This window comes from Musca autumnalis, unplaced genomic scaffold (assembly GCF_047663935.1).
Source record: "Musca autumnalis isolate F117 unplaced genomic scaffold, ASM4766393v1 scaffold_5, whole genome shotgun sequence".
Classification (NCBI taxonomy): domain Eukaryota; kingdom Metazoa; phylum Arthropoda; class Insecta; order Diptera; family Muscidae; genus Musca; species Musca autumnalis.
Window position 1 is genome coordinate 149,746,146 of NW_027412088.1, and position 19,881 is coordinate 149,766,026.

Genomic DNA, 19,881 nt, shown 5'->3' on the forward strand with positions numbered 1-19,881 from the left:
CCAGAGCCACAATCTTCAAAATGTCGAAAATGGGGAGCTATCGTTCTATGGGAGCTATATGAACGCCTAGACCTATACCGACAAATGTCAGATGGAAAGTTTAATACCCCCAATGAAGACTTAATACCAAATTTTAGCCAATTCGGAGGGATATTGAGACCATAACCTTCAAAGTACAGAAAATCGGTAGGTTCTGGTTATGGGAGCTATATGAAGACGTGGACATATAACGACAAATTTCAGGTGGAAAGTTTTTTTACCTCCAACGAAGGCTGAATACAAAATGTCAGCCATTTCAGTTTGATATTGAGGCCACAACCTTCAAAATACCGGATATCGGGAGGTACGGTTCTATGGGAGCTATATAAAGACCTGGACCTATACCGATAAATTTCAGGTCGAAAATTGTGATGAACGAATACTTAATACAAACATTCAGCCAATTCGATGGGATATTTAGGACACAAATTTTTGCATATGGTTTAGCAAAAATGTCAAAATATACAAAAAATTAGGTCCACAGTAAATGCCCGTTCTAAAATTACTTATTGGTGCCACCATGGTACAATTGTTTGCACACCCGCCTTGCACGCTGAAGGTCGGGCGTTCGATTCCCGGCCAGCAAACATCAAATTTCCAACGATGGCAAAATACCCCTCAGTAAATTTGGCGACATTTTCTGAGTAATTCAACCATGTACAACTTCTCTACAGGTGGTGTTTTAAGACATGCCTTTCGGACTCGGCGATAAACAGTAGGCCCCATACTATTGCTGTAATATGATTGGTGGTGCACGCCCTGTCCCTTCTGTGATGTTTGTGGAACCATTATTATATTGTTATTTAAACTTAATGTGATAAGGTTTCAGACTCCAAAAATTTATTTCTTACAATGAGCTTATTTGTCCAAAAGAAACTTTGATTTGCTGAAAGCTAACTCGCAGGGTAGTGGTATAGGGTATCGTATGGTCGGCCCTGTCCGACTATAGCCTTTGCTTACTTGTTTTTAATAAATATTTTAATTTGTTTTTTCTTTTTCTTTTTTGTTTATTCTTACAGATAAAATGACAACTTCAACATAAATAATGTACCAAAATCAATAATTGGTACTTTTCAGTACAAAAACAAACAACCTAACTACAATACAACACAACAACAATAAAACAAAGTCCAAATGATTTGTAATCATTGCCAGAAAGTAAAACATCAACAGCAGCAACAAAAACATCATCAGATTAGTTGCTTTAACGTTAAAGTCCTCTACAACTGCAACGTTTTGGCATCATAAGACACAAAAAAATCGCACAACTCTACAAACAACAACAACTACTTACATAAATTTTAGTTAGCAATTTTTTTAAATAAATTAAAAAAATAAATATCAATTTTCTACGACAATTTGAAAATCAGAGCAGCCACAAAAATGCAGGTTCCCGAACATGTTGTGTCATTTTATGTGGCAACCTGTGGACAAAATGGTCCCGGTTTGGGTTCCGATGAAAAAGAAATCATATTGCTGGTCTATGTGATTTTGGAAGCAGCAACGGGACAGGTAAGCATCATATGTATTTTTCATTGTTTTTATTTTCCACTTCTATTCGGAGAATAATTTAATTTAATTCGTACCACCAATTATATTGATTTGTTATTAAATTACTTTAGCGTTTTTTGTTGGTTTTTATATATGTACATACATATGTATGTTTTTTTATTTTTTATTGGTTACTTTTGTTTTATTTATAAACATTTTTTATTTAATTTTGTTGGGTAACGCCTACTTTGTCTTTAATCGAATGGAAGGGGGAAAACGCCATTGTTTTTCCTCATTGTATGGTTTAATTAAGAAATTAAACGTATGCGTGCCTGTATCAACGAGAAAAAGAAAAAACATAGAATCGAGCTGGGGTATTCAGTTCATGTGTATGTGCTTAAAAATTATACATATAGATTTACTCGCCATATTTTAGTTATTAGGGATGTCGTTGTGGGAACAGAATTATTTTTATACCCTCCACCATAATATGGGGGTATAATTAAATTTATCATTCTGTTTGTAACATATCGAAATATTGACCAGATACCCTATAAAGTATATTTATTCATGATCAGCATAAAATTCTAAGTCGATATAACCATGTCCGTCTGTCCGTCCGTCCATCAAGATACAGCTTGCAATATTTAAGATAGAGCTTTATAATTTGCTACAAAAGTTTCCAATACTCATAGGATGTTTGGTATTGGAAATGGGCTATATCGGTCCATGTTTTGATATAGTCCCCATAGAACGGATCCTCCGGATTTTCGGTATTTTGAAAGTGGTGACCTCAATAGATCACCGAAATGGCTGAAATTTGCTATCTAGACTTCGTTGAAGGTTACAAACTTTCTACCTGCAATTTGTCGTTATAGGTGCACGCTTTAAAATAACCCCCATAGGAGCGTACCTCCCGATTTTCGGTATTTTGAATGTTGTGCACTCAATATCCCAACCAAATGGCTGAAATTTGGTATTTAGTTTTCGTTGGAAACATTTGGACTGAAATTTGCAGGTATAGGTCCACGTCTTCATATAGCCCCCATAGAAAGGTCCCTCCCGATTTTCGGTATTTTGAAGGTTTCAGGGTCATTATCACACCGAAATGGATGAAATTTGATATTTAGTCTTCCATGTGGATATAAAATATCCATATCGGAAGAACGGTACCTTCCGATTGTGAAGGTTTTGGCCACATTTTCTCACCGAAATGGCTGAAATTTGTAATTTAGTCTTGCTTAAGGCTATAAAACTTTCCAAAGAAATTTGTCAATATAGGTCCACGTTTTGATATAGCCCCCATAAAACGCTACCTCCCGATCTTCGGTATTTTATTAGTTTTAGCTATATTATCCTGCAGAAATGGGTTAAATACTTCTTACTTGTTTATACTTATACTTATGTTTAAAGTTGCGAATACTCCCATGCCAGCAAAATGCGACTTTCCTTTGAGTTGATGCAGTTTCCTATTAGAGAAACAATAATTTTCTTATTAAAAACGGAATTCAATTAATATAAAAACATTACTTTCTTTAACCACCAAAATTAATAAATAAACAAAAACCTCAACTTTTGCAATTTCCAGTTTTCTTCTACTTGTTTTAAAAAATTTTATTACTGCTTTGTGGCGTAGACAGATAACTGGATTGTCTTCATATTTTTTTTGTTAATAATAATTTATTTGTTTTAAAAATTAACATTTGTTAAACCAATTTTAAATGACACAAATGCAACAAAAAGGTATATTTTCTTATTACTGCTACCGCCGATTGCGTCGATGTGTCCAAACGCTTTGCCGTTGCATCTTTGTATACAGATTACCCCACTAATGATGCCATGACGGCGTTGAACCATAAAGGAGGCATTGACAATTTAAGCCAATTTCTTGTTGTTTGTTACCTATTTCATTATTTTTGTTGTTTCTTTCAAAAATCAGTACCAAAACAAACATTGCCATCTCGGTAGTGTTAGCCTGGGATGATAATTTATTATGGACCGGTTTCATTATTTCCCAAAAATCTGTTGTCAAATATTTATTGAAATAATTATTTGCAAATTACTTAATTTTACGTTGTTGTTGTTGTTTATTAAGGATGAGAGTATTTTTTGTTATTGTACATTAGAAGCGAATTGGAATAGTCAAGGCCTAATATAAAGGTTATTAAACTTGTTAATTATCAGCTTCTTTGATTTTAGCGAAGATAGCCTTAAAGTGGTATTAACAATTAACTTTCTGTCAGTACATCATACCAAATATTATAATTATCTTTCATTACCAGTTTGTTATGACATGGGCAAATAGAGGAGGAAACACACGATTAACCCGAAAATAAATCATTCGGTTTTGCTGAATAACAATGGCAGGAGTGGTGGACCTAAATGTACTATAAACAGGACCTTAATTATAAAAGTAAATATAATTTTGTAGGTGACAAAACGTTTTGTAGTACAAATTTTAAGACGTTTGTGGGTTACGATGGCCACTAGAAAAGTTTTTGGCCCATGCAACATTACGAGTTGTCAGGCGCCATTTGACATTTCAAAAAAAAATTTCGTGGGATCATTTTTCATAGTATTCGACGTGGATTTTCACGACAAGAGTGCTTCGATGAACTCATAATTTTGTATGGTGATGAAGCACCATCCTTTAGCACATTGTTTTCATTGGAAGCCTGTATCTCAAAAACGTCGTGAAGGTCGTCCAAAAACGGCCGTTGTGCCAGAAAACATTGATGCCGTGCTTGAAGTGCTAATGTAAGATCGTTATTTGACGTACCGTGAGATACAGACATCCTTGGGCATTTCTTCTACCAGCATACATTCGATATTCCATGTACACCTGATCGTAAAATAGGGTTGTTCTCGTTGGATCCCTCACAATTTGACAATCGCTAAGAAAAAGTGTCGATTGGTGCAAAGAAATGGTGAAACAAGTAAGAACGGCGTTAAGTTCGGCAGGGTCGAACTTTTTATACCCTCCACCACGAACTGTATTGAAGTAAATTATTGAATAAAGTATGTACTAAACATTCCTCTTAATTCTTGCAAGAGTAGAATATTTTAACTTAACTATGGGGGCTATATGAAGCCGTGAACCTATACCGACAAATTTTATGTGGAAAGTTTTGTACCCCAAATGAAGACTAAATACCAAATTTCAGCCATTTCAGTGGATTATTGTGGCCACAACCTTCAAAATATCGAAAATCGGGAAGTACGGTTCTATGGGGATATATGAAGGCGTGGACCTATGCAGATAAAATTCTAGGGAAAAGTTGTTACCCCCAGCGAAGACTAAGTACCAAATTTCAGCCATTTCTGTGCGATATTGAGGTCACAACCTTCAACATACCGAAAATCGGGAGGTACCGTTCTATGGGGGCTATTTCAAAATGTGGATCTATATTGACAAAATTTCGGCAGGAACGTTTTTACCCCCCAACAAAGACTAAATACCAAATTTCAGCCATTTCGGTGGGATATTGGAGCCAAAACCTTTAAAATACCGAAAATTGTGTGGGACAGTTCTATGAAGGCTATATGCAGATGTGAAGCAATAAAGACAAATGTCTGGTGGAAGTTTTTATTCCCCCAACGACGACTTAATACCAAATTCCAGCCATTTCTTTTGGGTATTGAGAGCACAACTTTCAAAATACCAAAAATCGGAAGGTACGCTTCAGTGGGGGCTATATGAAGAGGTGGACATACAGTGATAATTCTTATCGGGAATACTTTATATCCCCATGGAAGACCAAATACCAAATTTCATCCATTTCGGTGTGATAATGACCCTGAAACCTTTAAAATACCGACAATCGAGGGGGACCGTTCTATAGAGGCTATATGAAGACGTGGACCTATACCTGCAAATTTCAGTCTAAATGTTTCATTCGCCCAACGAAGACTAAATACCAAATTTCAGCCATTTGGTTGGGATATTGAGGGCACAACCTTAAAAATACCGAAAATCGGAAGGTACGCTCCTATGGGGGTTATATTAAAGCGACAAAATGCAAGTTGAAAGTTTTATACCTCCAACTAAGCCTAAATAGCAAATTTTAGCCATTTCGGTGTAATATTGAATCCACAACCTTCAAAATACCGAAAATCGAGAGGTACCGCTCTATGGGGGCTATATGAAGCCGTGGATCTTTACCTGCAAATTTCAGTCGAAATGTTTTATACCCCCAAAGAAAACTCAATACTAAATTTCAGCCATTTCTTAACCTTAAAAATACCGAAAATCGGGAGGTACGCTTCAGTGGGGGCTATATGAAAAGGTGGACCTATACTGATAATTCTCATCGGGAATATTTTATATCCCCATGGACCATTACCTGAAAATTTCTGTCGAAATGTTTTATACCCCCAACAAAGACTAAATACCACATTTCATCTATTTCTTTTGGGTATTGAGAGCACAGCCTTCAAAATACCGAAAATCGGGAGGTAGGCTTCAGTGGGGGCTATATGAAGAGGTGGACATATACTGATAATTCTTATCGGGAATATTTTATATCCCCATGGAAGACTAAATACCAAATTTCATCCATTTCGGTGTGATAATGACCCTGAAACCTTCAAAATACCGAAAATCGGGAGGGACCGTTCTATGGGGGCTATATGAAGACGTGGACCTATACCTGCGAATTTCAGTCCAAATGTTTCGTACACCCAACGATGACTAAATACCAAATTTGAGCCATTTCGGTGGGATATTGAAGCCACAACCTTCAAAATACCGAAAATCGGGAGGTACCGCTCAATAGGGGCTATATGAAGACGTTTTATACCCCCAGCGTTGACCCAATACCACAGTTCAGCCATTTCGGTGCGATAGTGAGGTCACAAGCTTTAAAATACCGAAAATCGAGAGGTACCGTTCTATGGGAGCTATGTATATGTAGGCGTGGACCTATACCACCGAATTTCAGGTGGAAAGTTGTATACCCCCAACGAAGACTAAATACCAAATACTAAATACCACTTCGGTTTGATAGTGAGCCTAAAACCTTCAAAATACCCAAAATCGGAGATGTATGCATCTCATATAATCTTTTCCAGCAGAATGTTGAATAGGTCCTTGCCTGAAGCCTCTTTTGGTACTAAGCTCTTCGGAGAGGTTATTTCCTACATATTTTAACTGAGGACCTAGTATCTTACAAAGCCGAATGAGCTTTGCGGAGGATATCAGTCCCGTCTTCTGGGATTGGATCTGTGGTATCATCATCGCCTTCGCTAGTATTAGATACCGAAAATTTGAAAAATGTTCTTTCCATATCCCGAGCACACTATCTGTATCAGTTGTCAAGTTACTTTCAAGTTGTTGGTCTCTGCATGAGGATTACTGCTAGGATATTTGGTATTGAAAAATGGGCTATATCGTTCCACGTTTTCATATAGCCTCCATAGAATGTTACCTCCCAAATTTCGGTATTTTGAAGGTTGTGGCCTCAGATCTTACCGAAATGGTTGAAATTTGGTATTTAGTTTTCGTTGGGGGTGTAAAACTTTTTACGTGAAATTTGTCGGTACAGGTCGGTCATCTACATATAGCCCCCATAGAACTGTACCTCCCGATTTTCGGTATACATATGTTTTGAAGATTGTAGCCTCAATATCCCACCGAAACGGCTGAAATTAGTTACTAAGTCTTCGTAGGAGGTATACAAGTTTCCAAATTAAATTTTTCGGTATTGCTCCACGTCTTCATATATAATTTTCAGTATATATAATTTTCAGTATATTGAAGATTTTGGTTCCTATGTCCAACTGAATGTTTTAAATTTGGTATTTAGTCTTCGTTAGGGGCATAAAATTTTCCACCAGAAATTTCTCGGTATAGGCCCACGTCTTAATATATTTCCGGTGTTTTGAACGTTTTAGACAAATTATTAGAACGGAATAACTGAAATTTGGTATTTCAGCATAAATTTGTTATTTCGGAAAGCTGATTGTGTTGTCTGTTGAACAAAGAAAGAGTTATGAAAATATCTCTATCCGATTCTGAACCACTGTTCATCGTACAGTCATAGGCTGAATTATTAAAAAAAGTCTACCCTTGGAATAATTTTAATTAATTTTTTTTTCAATTTTGCAACGTTCACATTATCATTTTAATATAAATCTATAGTTTTCTGAAGATCGTGAATGGAAAAAACCTAATTAATCACTTGAGATATGATGATTGTCACTACTGACCAACTTTTTCTGGTTGGCGTCATCATGTTGGTTGTTTCATCTGATTTTTGGCAAACTTTCTGCATTATTTGTTCTGAATTATTTTATTAGTTATGTAAATTAAATGCAACAACAACAATTAAAATCTATTTAAGTATCTTCTCCCAAATTTTTTGATTTATTTTATTTGCCAAATGTATAATAATAGCCAATGCTGCTTGTCTTCAACTCGCATAAAAGTTTATTGGGGCACATTTTTAAACGGAATTCAATGGAGAAAACCAGTTTGTTGTTGAAGAGGTAGATATTAAAAGTATTTTATTTTTTTATGTTTCTTTCTTTTTAATTTTGCAAAAAATATGTTAAACAGAAAGTCCATCCGTGTCAGCCAACCCAATCGTTGCTGAACATAGATATTCATTTAAATTTCTTATAAAAAATATTTTATTTTGCAGAATGCCTAATGTCGCAATGACTATTTTTTGCACAGCTAAGTATAGCTGACAGAGTTGAAAAAATTTGCGATGAGGGTCTCTAATTCATCGAAGCCATCCATTCAAACGATTTACATAAATCGCCAACCATAGCCCCCCTTTCCCCCGTCAAATGGCTAAGGTTTTACTTTTTTTCTTAGTTAATATGCAATATTTGACTTAAGGGGTTAATGACATACAGCAAGTTTTTTGCACGCGAAAAATATTGTTGTTTTTTTTCTTTTTTGTGTTTTGTAAATATCAGCATTTCTATTGGCCACAAAGAAAGGTGATGTTTTAGAATTAAATGGGCTACTTAATTAAGTGTTTTTTTTCCTGAAATTGTTTTTATATATTTTTTCTATATAGCTTTAATACGGAGGGTTTGTCTAAATATTGGGGGAATGTTTGCGGTGCCACATGTAATTATTCCCTTCACCATAATTTGGATGGTATAATTACATTTGTCATTTCGTTGGTAACACATCGAAATATTCGTCGGAATATAAAGTATATATTCTTGATCTACATAAAATGCTTAGTCGATATAACCATGTCCGTCTGTCTGTTCAAATGAATATACAACTCGCAATTTTTAAGATAGCCCCCATAGAAGTGTACCTCCGGATTTTAGGATTTTTGGAGGTTTCAGCGTCATTATCAAACCGAAATGTCTAAAATTTGGTATTTAGTTTTCGTTGTGGGTATAACGGTACCTCCCGATTTTCGGAATTTTGAAGGCTGTGGCCTCAATATCCCACCGAAATTTCTAAATTTTTTTATTGGGTCTACGTTGGGTGTATAACACTTGCCATCTGAAATTTGTCGGTATAGGTCCACGTCTTCATATAGCTCCCACATAACGCTACCTTGGATGTTCGGTATTTGGAAGATTCTTGCCTCAATACCCAACCGAAATAGCTTAGTCTACATTGAGGCTATTAAACTTTCCACCTGAAATTTGTTGGTATAGGCCATTGTCTTCATATAGCCCTCATAGAACAGTACCTCCCGATTTTCGGTATTCCGAAGGTTGTGACTTCAATATCTCCCGAAATGGCTGAAATCTTCCATTTAGGTGTGGTATACAATTTTCCGCCTAAAATATGTCGGTATAGGTCACATCTTAATATACCTCCAATATCCCACCGAAATAGTTAAAACTTTCTACCTGAAATTTGTTGGAATATGTCCACGTTTTCATATAGCCCCAAGAGAACAGTACCTCCCGATTTTCGGTAGTTTGAAGTTGTGCTCTCAATATCCCACCGAAAAGACTGAAATTTGGTATTTATTCTTCATTGGGGGTATTAAACTTTCCACCTGAAATTTGTCGGTATAGGTCAACGTCTTCATATAGCCCTCATAGAACAGTACCTCCCGATTTTCAGTATTTCGAAGGTTGTGACTCAATATCCCCCGAAATGGCTGAAATCTGGCATTTAGTTGGGGTATATATACACCTTTCCGCCTAAAATATGTCGGTATAGGTGAAACGTCGTCATATAGCTCCCATAAAACTGTTCCTCTCGATTTTCGGTATTTTGAAGATTGTGGCCTCAATATCGCACCGAAATGGCTGAAATGTGGTATTGGGTCTTCGTTGAGGTATACAACTTTGCACCTCAAATTTTTGGTATCGGTTCATGTCTTTATATAGGTCCAGAGAACGATACTTCCCCATTTTCGGAATTTCGAAGGCTGTGGCCACAATATCCTACCGAAATGGCTAAAATTGGTGCTGGGTCTACGTTGGGGGTATAAAATTTTCCACCGGAAATTTGTCAGTATATGTCAACGCTTTGACATAGCCCCCATATAACGGTACCTCCCGATTTTCGGTATTTTGAAGGTAGTGGCTTTAATATCCCGTCTAAAATATTGCATTGGGTCTAAGTTGGGGATATTAAACTTTCCACCTAAAATTTGTCGGAATATGTCAACGTCTTCATATAGAACCCATAGAACTGTACCTCCCGATTATCGGAATTTTGAAGGTTGTGGTCTCAACATCGCACCGAAATGGCTGAAATGTGGTATTGGGTCTACGTTGGGGGTATAAAAATTGCCACCTGAAATTTGTCGCTATAGGTCCACGTCTTCATATAGCTTCCAGAGAACTGTACCTCCCGATTTTTGGAATTTTGAAGGTTGTGCCCTCAATATTCCATCGAAATGTCTAAAATGTGGTATTGGGTCTACGTTGGGGGTATAAAACTTTGCACCTAAAATTTTTCGGAATATGTCAACGTCTTCACATAGAACCCATAGAACGGTACCTCCCGATTTTCAAATTTGAAGGTTGTGGTCTCAATGTGGGTATAAAACTTGCTAGAGGTTGTGCCCTCAATATCCCACCGAAATGGCTAAACTTTGGTATTATGTCTTCGTTGGGGGTATAAAACATTCAATCTAAAATTTCGCTATAGGTCCACGTCTTCATATAGTCCCTATAGAACGGTACCTTCCGATTTTCAGGTATTTTGAAAGTTGTGACCTCAATATCTCTCCGAAAAGGCTAAAATTTGGTATTAAGTCCACGTTGAGGGTATTAAACTCGTGGCCTCCATATCGCATCAAAATGGCTGGCATTTAGTAATTAGTCTTCGTTGGGAGAACAAAATTTTCCACTGGAAATTTGTCGGTATATACTCACGTCTTCAGATAGCCCCTATAGAACGGTACCTCCCGATTATCGGTATTTTGAAGGCTGTGTCCTTAATATCCCTCCGAAAAGGCTAAAATTTGGAATTTAATCTACGTTGAGGGTATTAAACTTTCCACCTCAAATTAGTTGGAATTTGTCCACGTCTTCAAATAGCCCCCATAGAACGGTACCTCCCGATTTTCAGGTATTTTGAAAGTTGTGACCTCAATATCTCTCCGAAATGGCTAAAATTTGGTATTAAGTCGTTGAGGGTATCAAACTTTCCACCTGAAATTTGCCTGTATAAGTCAATGTCTTCATATAGCTCCAAAAGAGGGGTACCTCCCGATTTTCGGCATTTTGAAGGTTGCGCCCTCAATATCCCACCGAAAAGGTTGAAAATTGGTATTTAGTCTTTGTAAAATTTTCCACCTTATATTTTGGTGGACGTGGATCTATCTTCATATATCACCCAGAGAACGGTACCTCCGATTTTCGATTAAAGGTTGTTGCCTCAATATCTCACCGAAATGCCTGGAATTTGTTATATAGTCTACGTTGAGGGTATAAAACTTTCCACCTGAAATTTGTCGGAATATGTCCACATCTTCAATAGTTCCCTTTGAACGGTACCTTCCGATTTTCGGTATTTTGAAGGGGGTATAAAACATTATTACAGGAACAAAACATCCCTTGCAAAAGTATATTTCCATATAAAGATAGCAAGCCTCCATAAAAGGCTAGTCCCATCCTTTGTATTCTGAGATACTTCGAGTCACACCAATTTGCGCAATGTACTCCTTAAGTTGAGCTTTGGCATTTTTGGGAGAAAGTAAAACCGATTTATGTTTTCACCTACCGCGTATCTCTTAACCCACAACCAAACACAAAAATGATAATTTTATTAACGCTTTTTTTGTCGTTAAACATTAACCCAATCTTAACACCAAACAATCGGGTTAATTAATATTGAACATAATTACCATTATAATTATATCGCTTTGGGGGGAGTATGGAAATCACAAAATCTTCCCACAATATTTAAATAATCTCCATGATGTTTATTTAGCTTGAAGAAGTTAAGCCATTTGGTTTAAACCATCATTAGATGTGCATTTCTTGTCTTCTTCTTCTAGATGGTTTTAACATTTGAAAAGATTGATTACCATTAAACAAATTATTTTTATTTTTAAATCTATGTGGCTAATAACTTTCATTTTGATCACACAAACTCCACATGTATGTATGTATTTTAGCCAAATTGCGTGCAGTGACCCCTGTGGCTGGGTGAATCCCAATATCTTTCCACTGTGATCATTCACAATTTACATAAAAACCAAAAAAAAAGTTATAATTATGAATTTTTTGTATGTTAGTCGGTTAGCTGGTGATGGTGGTTTTGTCATTTGAAAGTTGGCTTATTTTTAGTTTTTGACTCATATATGTGTGTGTACGTTTGCGAATTTTGCAAAAAATTAGTAAAGAAAATCTATTATAATTTTGAAGCCCAACTCGCACACGCTTAGCCAAATGAATACAAAACTTTTATTTGTTTCAAACATAATTATGACAAACATTTGGCTAACACGGAAAATCCAAACAATGCCCCAACTGTCATCTTTAAAAAATTAAAAAAAGAAACGCTAAAGAAGAAGATTAATTAACCCACCAACATTTAACCAAAGATGACCCTTATAGACACTCGCTAACAATAGGCAAAATCTGTTGATGTTTGATGACCAACTAACCAAGCAACGATATTTGCCTAACCTGAAATGGTATCCACCATACCCCCTTTGTTTTTTTGGACAGATGGCAAAAAAATCAGAAATGGAATTGGCTAATGATTTTTTTTTAAAGAAAACAAAAATACAGTTGAAATGTAGAAAACAAACAAGTATCAAGTAAGAACCGAACCTTTTATACCCTCCACCAAATTTGCAAAATATCAATTTCTTTTACACAAGTTTTAATACCAATGAGAAATCAATGTTTTCTTTCCATTGAGATTTCGGATTCGAGATTCGGATTTGCTGCCCTCAAAGAAGACTAAATACTAAATTTCAGCCATTTCGGTTAGATAAAGTGGTTAAAAGCTTCAAAACACCGAAAATCGGGAGGTACCGATTTTTAGGGGCTATATCAAAACGTTGACTTATACTCAAAATACTATTTTTTTATTTATTTAATAACTACACCTGCAAATTTCGAGTGGAAAGTTTTTATCCATCAACGAAGACTAAAAAAGAAATTTCAGCCATTTCGGTGGACTATTGGGGGTACACCCTTCAACAACTATAACAACTTTACGCAAAGAAGTACTTACATCTTCTATAATATTGGTTCTAATAGAAAAATAAAATCTTTTTTGTATTTTGTTATCAGCTATCTAATAAAAAATAAAATAAAAATTTGCACAGTGTGTTTGGCTAACATTTTCGCGATTTAATATTTAAAATCAATCTTTATCAATGATTGTACTCTTCGATTTTCTTGAAATTTGTTTGTATTAAACTACGATTAATTACACAAATTTCAAGTCGTTTTTGGTAGTGGGATTCGTGGGAAATATTTGTTATTTTACCAAAAAAATTAAAAAAAAAAAATCATTTATATAAAAACTTCTTCTTCATCTTTGAAGAATGGTTCAGTAATTAGTGTACCAGCATTAGTGGGTATGACTGAATGATGTTTCTTTTGTTCCCGCGATAGGTTAAGCCTTTGCATATCTCAAATCCTCTTTCGTATTTAAATAATCATCTTCTGAAAAAAATATCACTTTAATATTTGGTAGATTATTTGGCTCGGATGTCCATTCATATAATTCCCGAGATATAAGTATTTTATTATTAATTTATTTAGTTGATTGTTCGGCTGGTACAATAACTGCTAATCAATTTTCAAAATAAAAAAATGAAGCAGTTTTTAAGATGCTTAATATAAATTCGTAAATAAAACAACAAAACAAATTTAAAAAATGTATTTCGTTTGTTCTGTTTTGGTTGAAGATCCAATCATATGATTGCTTAAGTCTGGAGTATTCCTCCATTGGCTTAACTTCATTACTATCCTCTTTGCAGAGAATAATGTTTACAAAACGCACTGACAGCTTGCAAAATTTACTGATCGCTACCAATATCAGGATTTCATCCCGGCGAAGGGAATTATCAATTGGCTTTTCAGTTCTGGTGTTTTTTTTGGGAAAACCGAAAAGTGAGCATCATTCTCATTAACAAGAGAATACTCGATGCTTAAAGAGTTCAGGGTTTCACTAAAAAATCATCAATTCAAAAACTGAAAAGCCAATTGATAATTGGTATTGAAAATTAGCTATGTCGGTCGACGTTTTGATACAGTCCCGATACCTCCCGATTTTCGATATTGGAAGGTTTTAGTCACATTCACCCAACGTAATGGCTGAAATTTTGTATTTAGTACGTTTTGGGGCTACAAAAATTTTCCCCAGAACTTTGTCAGTATAGGTCCACAATTTGATGTAGTCCCAATAGGACGATGCCTCCATATTTTCGATATTTTGAATTTTTTTATCGTATGGAAATGTTTGAAATTTGGTATTCGATATGGGTATTAAAAATGCCTGCAGATAATTGTGGGTATAGATGCACTTTTAATATATCCTCCATAGATGAGGTATTGCAGGTTCTCTGATTGGAAGGTACTATTATAACGCTCGATGTGAATTCATTTTATGGATTAGTCTACTGTAGTCACTGTAACATGGTATTGCTGATTCTCAATGGGTACAAAGCTCTACGAATAAATTTATTAATATAGGTTTATATTTTGGTATGAAGGTACCACCAAATTTTTATATTTTTACGTATTTTGATGGTACACTAGGCCGAAACTAGGGTGCCATCGTGGTGCAATGGTATGCACGCCCGCCTTGCACGCAGAAGGTCGGTGGTTCGATTCCCCGGCCAGGCAACATCAAACATTTTTCAACGGTGGCAAAATACCCCTCAGTAATGTTGGCGACATTTCCTGAGTATTTCAGCCTTGAAAAACTTCTCCACAAGTGGTGTCTTATGACACGCCGTTCGGACTCGGCGATAAACAGTAGGTCCCGTATCATTGAGCTAAATATGAATCGGGGTGCACTCATTGATATGAGAGAAGTCTCCCTTGTCCCGTATGGGATGTTGTGGAACAATGTTTTTTTTTGTTAGGCCGAAACAAAAAAAATGGAACACCTGCCCCCTGATTTTTTTCCATTTAATACAAAAACCTTACGAATTGTATTGAAGGAAAATGGAACAAGTATTTTCCTTTACTTTATGGAAGTATTAAGCTCTTCCGCCACGCTAACTAAAGAATATCGTTTTCTTTTAAACAAGGTTTAATACCAATGAGACGTCGATGTTTTCTACCTATTCAGCATCCGAAATACCATGTTGACCCAAAAGATTTTTTTGGAACTCATACCCCCTAAATTGTTTCCATTTGATCCAAAAACCGTATATTTGAAATTTTATGGCGATCTGTTTACTTTAACCCGCCCACTCGGTCGATCTTTCTGTCCATTGGTTGCGGGATTCTTCTTGAACGACCTCCCAATATGATTTTCTGGTCGTTGGTTTTGATGCTGTAGTTGCCTTATTGACCTTAGTTCACAATTTTTTTGATTTGTTGTAGTCTAGGAACAAAGTAAAAGCCTAGAGAACGGCCACGGAACTTCTATACCACAAGTTCTTTGTCTTTCCTCCAGATTATAACCCAGATTGTTACTGTGTACATCCTTTTGGAAGGACCAAACTAGTGCCAAGTTATCATCTAAATGAAATAGAGTCATATTTTCTAGGATTTCAACAAAAACATGTTAATTCTTCACAGTTTTGTTACCATGTATGGGGTTTAGCCTCTAACGGCAAAGTCATATCCATATTATTACGGCATAGACTAATAAATGTATAGACAAAGAAATCCTCTCACCTAAATTCTCTCACTGAGTGCGAATTGAGTCAGTTGGATATGCACGCAATTTTTAAAATGGCAATAACTACACAGAAACAAATATTTCAAGAATTTTTACATATTTTTTTCATACTGTACAGGTACCTCACAGAAGATACATGTGCAGTTTCTTATATCCAAACGAAAGCCACTATTTTTTCAAAACTATGTAAGATTTTCATGAGATACAAAATCACTTTCCTATTTTTCCCGATATTCCACTATTTACTCTCATATTTCCTCTCTTGGTTGGCAAATGCTCTCAACTTTGTTCTCGTTTTCTTTTGTCTCGTCGTCTCACCATCGTACTGACAATGTATCAACAAACCACAACACAACCCCCACCATCGTCTCACCGTCACATTGAGACTATATCAACAAACCACACCACACACATACATACCACAACAACATACCTAAACTGCCACTGTAGGTCGCAACAATTTTGTTGGTAGTTAACTGACAAACCAAACAACTACAGTGCATTTGGTGTTGAAAAAAAAAACAAATTGTTTGGCTGTATAGTTCGCAACTACAAATTTTTAATATCTTTAATATAAAGGCAACATCTAATATCTGAACCTAGTGCTGATAGACTCAACATGTACATATGTACATATGGTTCGTATTGTTCTGCTATGTTCACAAGACGATAACAACTACAGTGAAAATCATTAGAAGAAACGGTAAGTTACAATAATACAAAATAAAAGTATTAATTAATAAAAAACAGCAAAATATGTCTCTGGTTTGGTTTGTGGTGTTGTTGTTGGTGGTTGTTAGTCAATAATAACAAAAACAACAACTCGCCAAAATTGTTTTTTTTTAATCTCTCAGAAAAAAACAATATTTTTTTCTTGCTTTATGAAAGGCGTTCATGAAATGCAGAAATTTTAACTTTGGCAAGACTTTATGAACACTATTCCTGAAATGCAGTAATTATTTTTTTCGGTGTATGAATTTTTAAACTATTTGTTTTTGGTAAAAAACAATATGTGGGTAATCTTGACCGCATCTTAATCCTTATATAAAAATATTCAACAAAATATTGCGATTTACCCCAAACATATTGCAATTGAGTGAAAACGCTGCGCAGTTTCCGTAAGGGCGACACCTACAAAAAACGAGCACATTCCATTTTTTTCTGTCTATACATTTATTAGTCTATGAATACGGTTAAAAAATCCTCTGTTAATGGGTTTTGTTATATATTTGTGGTTCTATTCTGAGCTTTTGAGGACGTCTAACTGAGAAAAAAATATTTCCCCTCAAACATAAATATTTATCTATATAAAACATTGTTCCACAGTTGTTATGGTGGTGCTGCTATTGTTTTCGCAACTGTATATTTAATATAAAATATAATTTTTATATTTTCTAAAACATTTTTCTTTATTTTCAGGTAAGATGACATTTTTTATAAAATAAACCGCTAATATTTTGTAAAGTGGGTTAGTTTTAGTACGATAAGAGAGAATTTTCAACTGAAGACCTGATTATTGACAATTATGACCAGTTTCACCATGCATTACTTAAAGAATAAGTTTATATTCTTAAGTGACGTTTAAGGGTGAAACCTCATATTTGGTAGATTTGAATAAACCGAGGTTTGCTTTCTTGTCAATAGTGATTTACAAGCAGAAGGAGGAATAAAGGTTTTGGTTTAAAAACTTTTTTTATATTTACTCTTTAGAGCTTTTTCCCCCTTTTAATAAAAAAGAAACATTGGTAGATTAATATTAGTTGACAGCTAAATTCGTAACTAGTATTATAGACAATTTAATTATATATTCGGTAGCACTATAGAGCCCTGCTGCCGCCTGCCTGCAGTCAATAACTTTTACTTTATTCGCATTAATCAAAATTCCACAATAAAAACGGTTTTGAAGTAGCTGAAAGCAAAACATGGCAGCAAAAAAAAAGAAGAAAAGCATAGCAAAATTGCCACCACCAATGGCAAATGGCTTGTGTCATGTTAATAACTTTAGAGAGCTAAAGATAGTTACTGGGTCAAATATGAATTCTGAGAATTTGAAGAAAATTTTAACAAGTCGTAGATTGGAATTACTTTTGCAGATTTATAACTAAATTAAGACAATTAAAAAAAAAAGTTTTTTATTGTGGTTTTCAAAACAAACTCATGGACCTGTTTTGGTGGATTCAGGTGCCAAAAGATAAATATCTCAATTTGGATTTTGTTTTATTCATTGGCATAAAATTGAAACAAAACTAGTTTGTATGGGGGGAGTTTATATATTTTGAGTACATGTGGCATATAAATAGTATTTAATTGCCACCGAGCAATTATGTTTTCAAAAAATAACAATAAAACATTTCACACAGCAACAATCAACAATTACCTCCTTCCCTCCATGTTATTCCTCTCCTCCTCCCCCCTTAAACCCATTTAAATTCTATTTCGAAAAAGATATTAAAACTTCATAAACAAAAATTGATATTTCAATAATATGTAAGCCACAACTATCACCACTGCTGCCAAACTCTATCATCACCGGGACACATCATCACCGTCATAATTACCCCTTCTATAAAAAAGAGAAACCTCATTTCATTCCCTTTGAAATCTTTCTTCTTCTTCACCATCTTCTCCATTATAAAATAATATTTTTATTCATGCCACAACTTTGGACATAAAGTTATAATGTTAAAACCACAATGTATATAAATTTTGACATAAACACATGACAAACAAATAAAAACACACACACTCTCACACGTTTGCAAATAAATATGACTTTTCCCAAACATGTCAAACAAACAAACCAACGAAATATAAAAAAAATTGAAATCTCTGAATATTCAAAAAGCCAAAGCCATTATTAACTCATTTAATGAAGCGATTTATGATAAACATTTTATATTTGTTGATAGTTTGTAATTACGGATATATGTATGTATGTATGTACACACGTGTATATGACCGGTCATACAATTAAAATTGTTATTATGCTTAAATGCAAAAATAATAAAAACAGAAAACTCCACAGGCTGAATGAGCGACAGATATAAGGCAAGCGATAGGCTGACTGAACTGTCCCTCATTAGACAGCCTAACACTGTTGGACTAAATAAAGGCGAACCCTGGGAAGATTTTTATTAACCTTAAGGAAAGTAACGAGTTTTAGATATTTCTCAGACACTTCATGCACGGCACAATTTTGAAATGCATTTTACATGCTCAAATATACTGATTGTATATTTAATTTTCAAAATTAGTAAACCATTTCATTTTCACTTTTCCTTAATGATATTAAAGATTTGTAGGAAACAAATGTACCTTTGGTTACAATTCCACGGCAGCGGGTTCTCTCGTTCCGGATTGACCCGGCAGCTGCCGACTCAGTGTTCATTAGGGTTATGACTTTTCGATATTTTTCTCAAAAATAATTTCCTGTAGCACGGATGAATGAACTTTCTCCTATTAATTACTAATATAACGGTTATTCCATTGAAATATAAAAAGTTCACACACAAATCGATTTAAGAAAAAAAATATTTTTTTGAAAAAATGTATGAAATGGATAATTTTTTTTCTCAAAAATTATTTCCGGTTGCGCGAATTAATAAACTTTAGTTTGCTAATAACTAAAATAACGTTTATTCCATTCAAATATTGAAAAAGGTCTTGCACAAACTACTTTGAAAAATTTTGATTTTTTTGTTAAAAAATATGTCTTTGAAAAAAGCGCTTACGATATTTTTATAATTCTTAGAATTAAAGAAAAAAAAATGAGAAACAAATGTTATGTCAGTTTGGTTATCTCAGGGGGCTCTAAGGTTTATTTTCAATTTTATATCTGCTTACAGTGACTTCAAAAACTTGCCCATAATTCTGATAAATTCAAATTTTAAAATCATTTTGTGCATGAGGTTTTTTGACCGAATCACCTTATTATTAAGATGTAATCCTATGTAAAAACTCATCTCGCTATGATACAGGGATACAAGGTTGTAACCCTAGTGTACATACGTTTGTATTTGTATCGTTTTTCTGTGTTGGGAGCAGCATATACCGGAATGCCTTTTCCGGATTCTTTTGGCCCGTGTCGG

General features: G+C 34.9%; 1 protein-coding gene across 4 annotated transcripts in view; it reads left to right on the forward strand.

Annotated features, from left to right (window-relative positions):
* Positions 1 to 19,881, forward strand: part of fus (epithelial splicing regulatory protein fusilli) — a 152,118-nt gene that overhangs the window by 50,210 nt on the left and 82,027 nt on the right. For all 4 annotated transcript variants that reach the window (XM_073992687.1, XM_073992685.1, XM_073992686.1 and 1 more), the window contains exon 2: positions 1,059 to 1,551. In XM_073992687.1, the coding sequence (XP_073848788.1) occupies positions 1,423 to 1,551 (129 nt within the window). In that variant the 5' untranslated portion in view covers positions 1,059 to 1,422. The remainder of the gene's footprint in view (positions 1 to 1,058; positions 1,552 to 19,881) is intronic.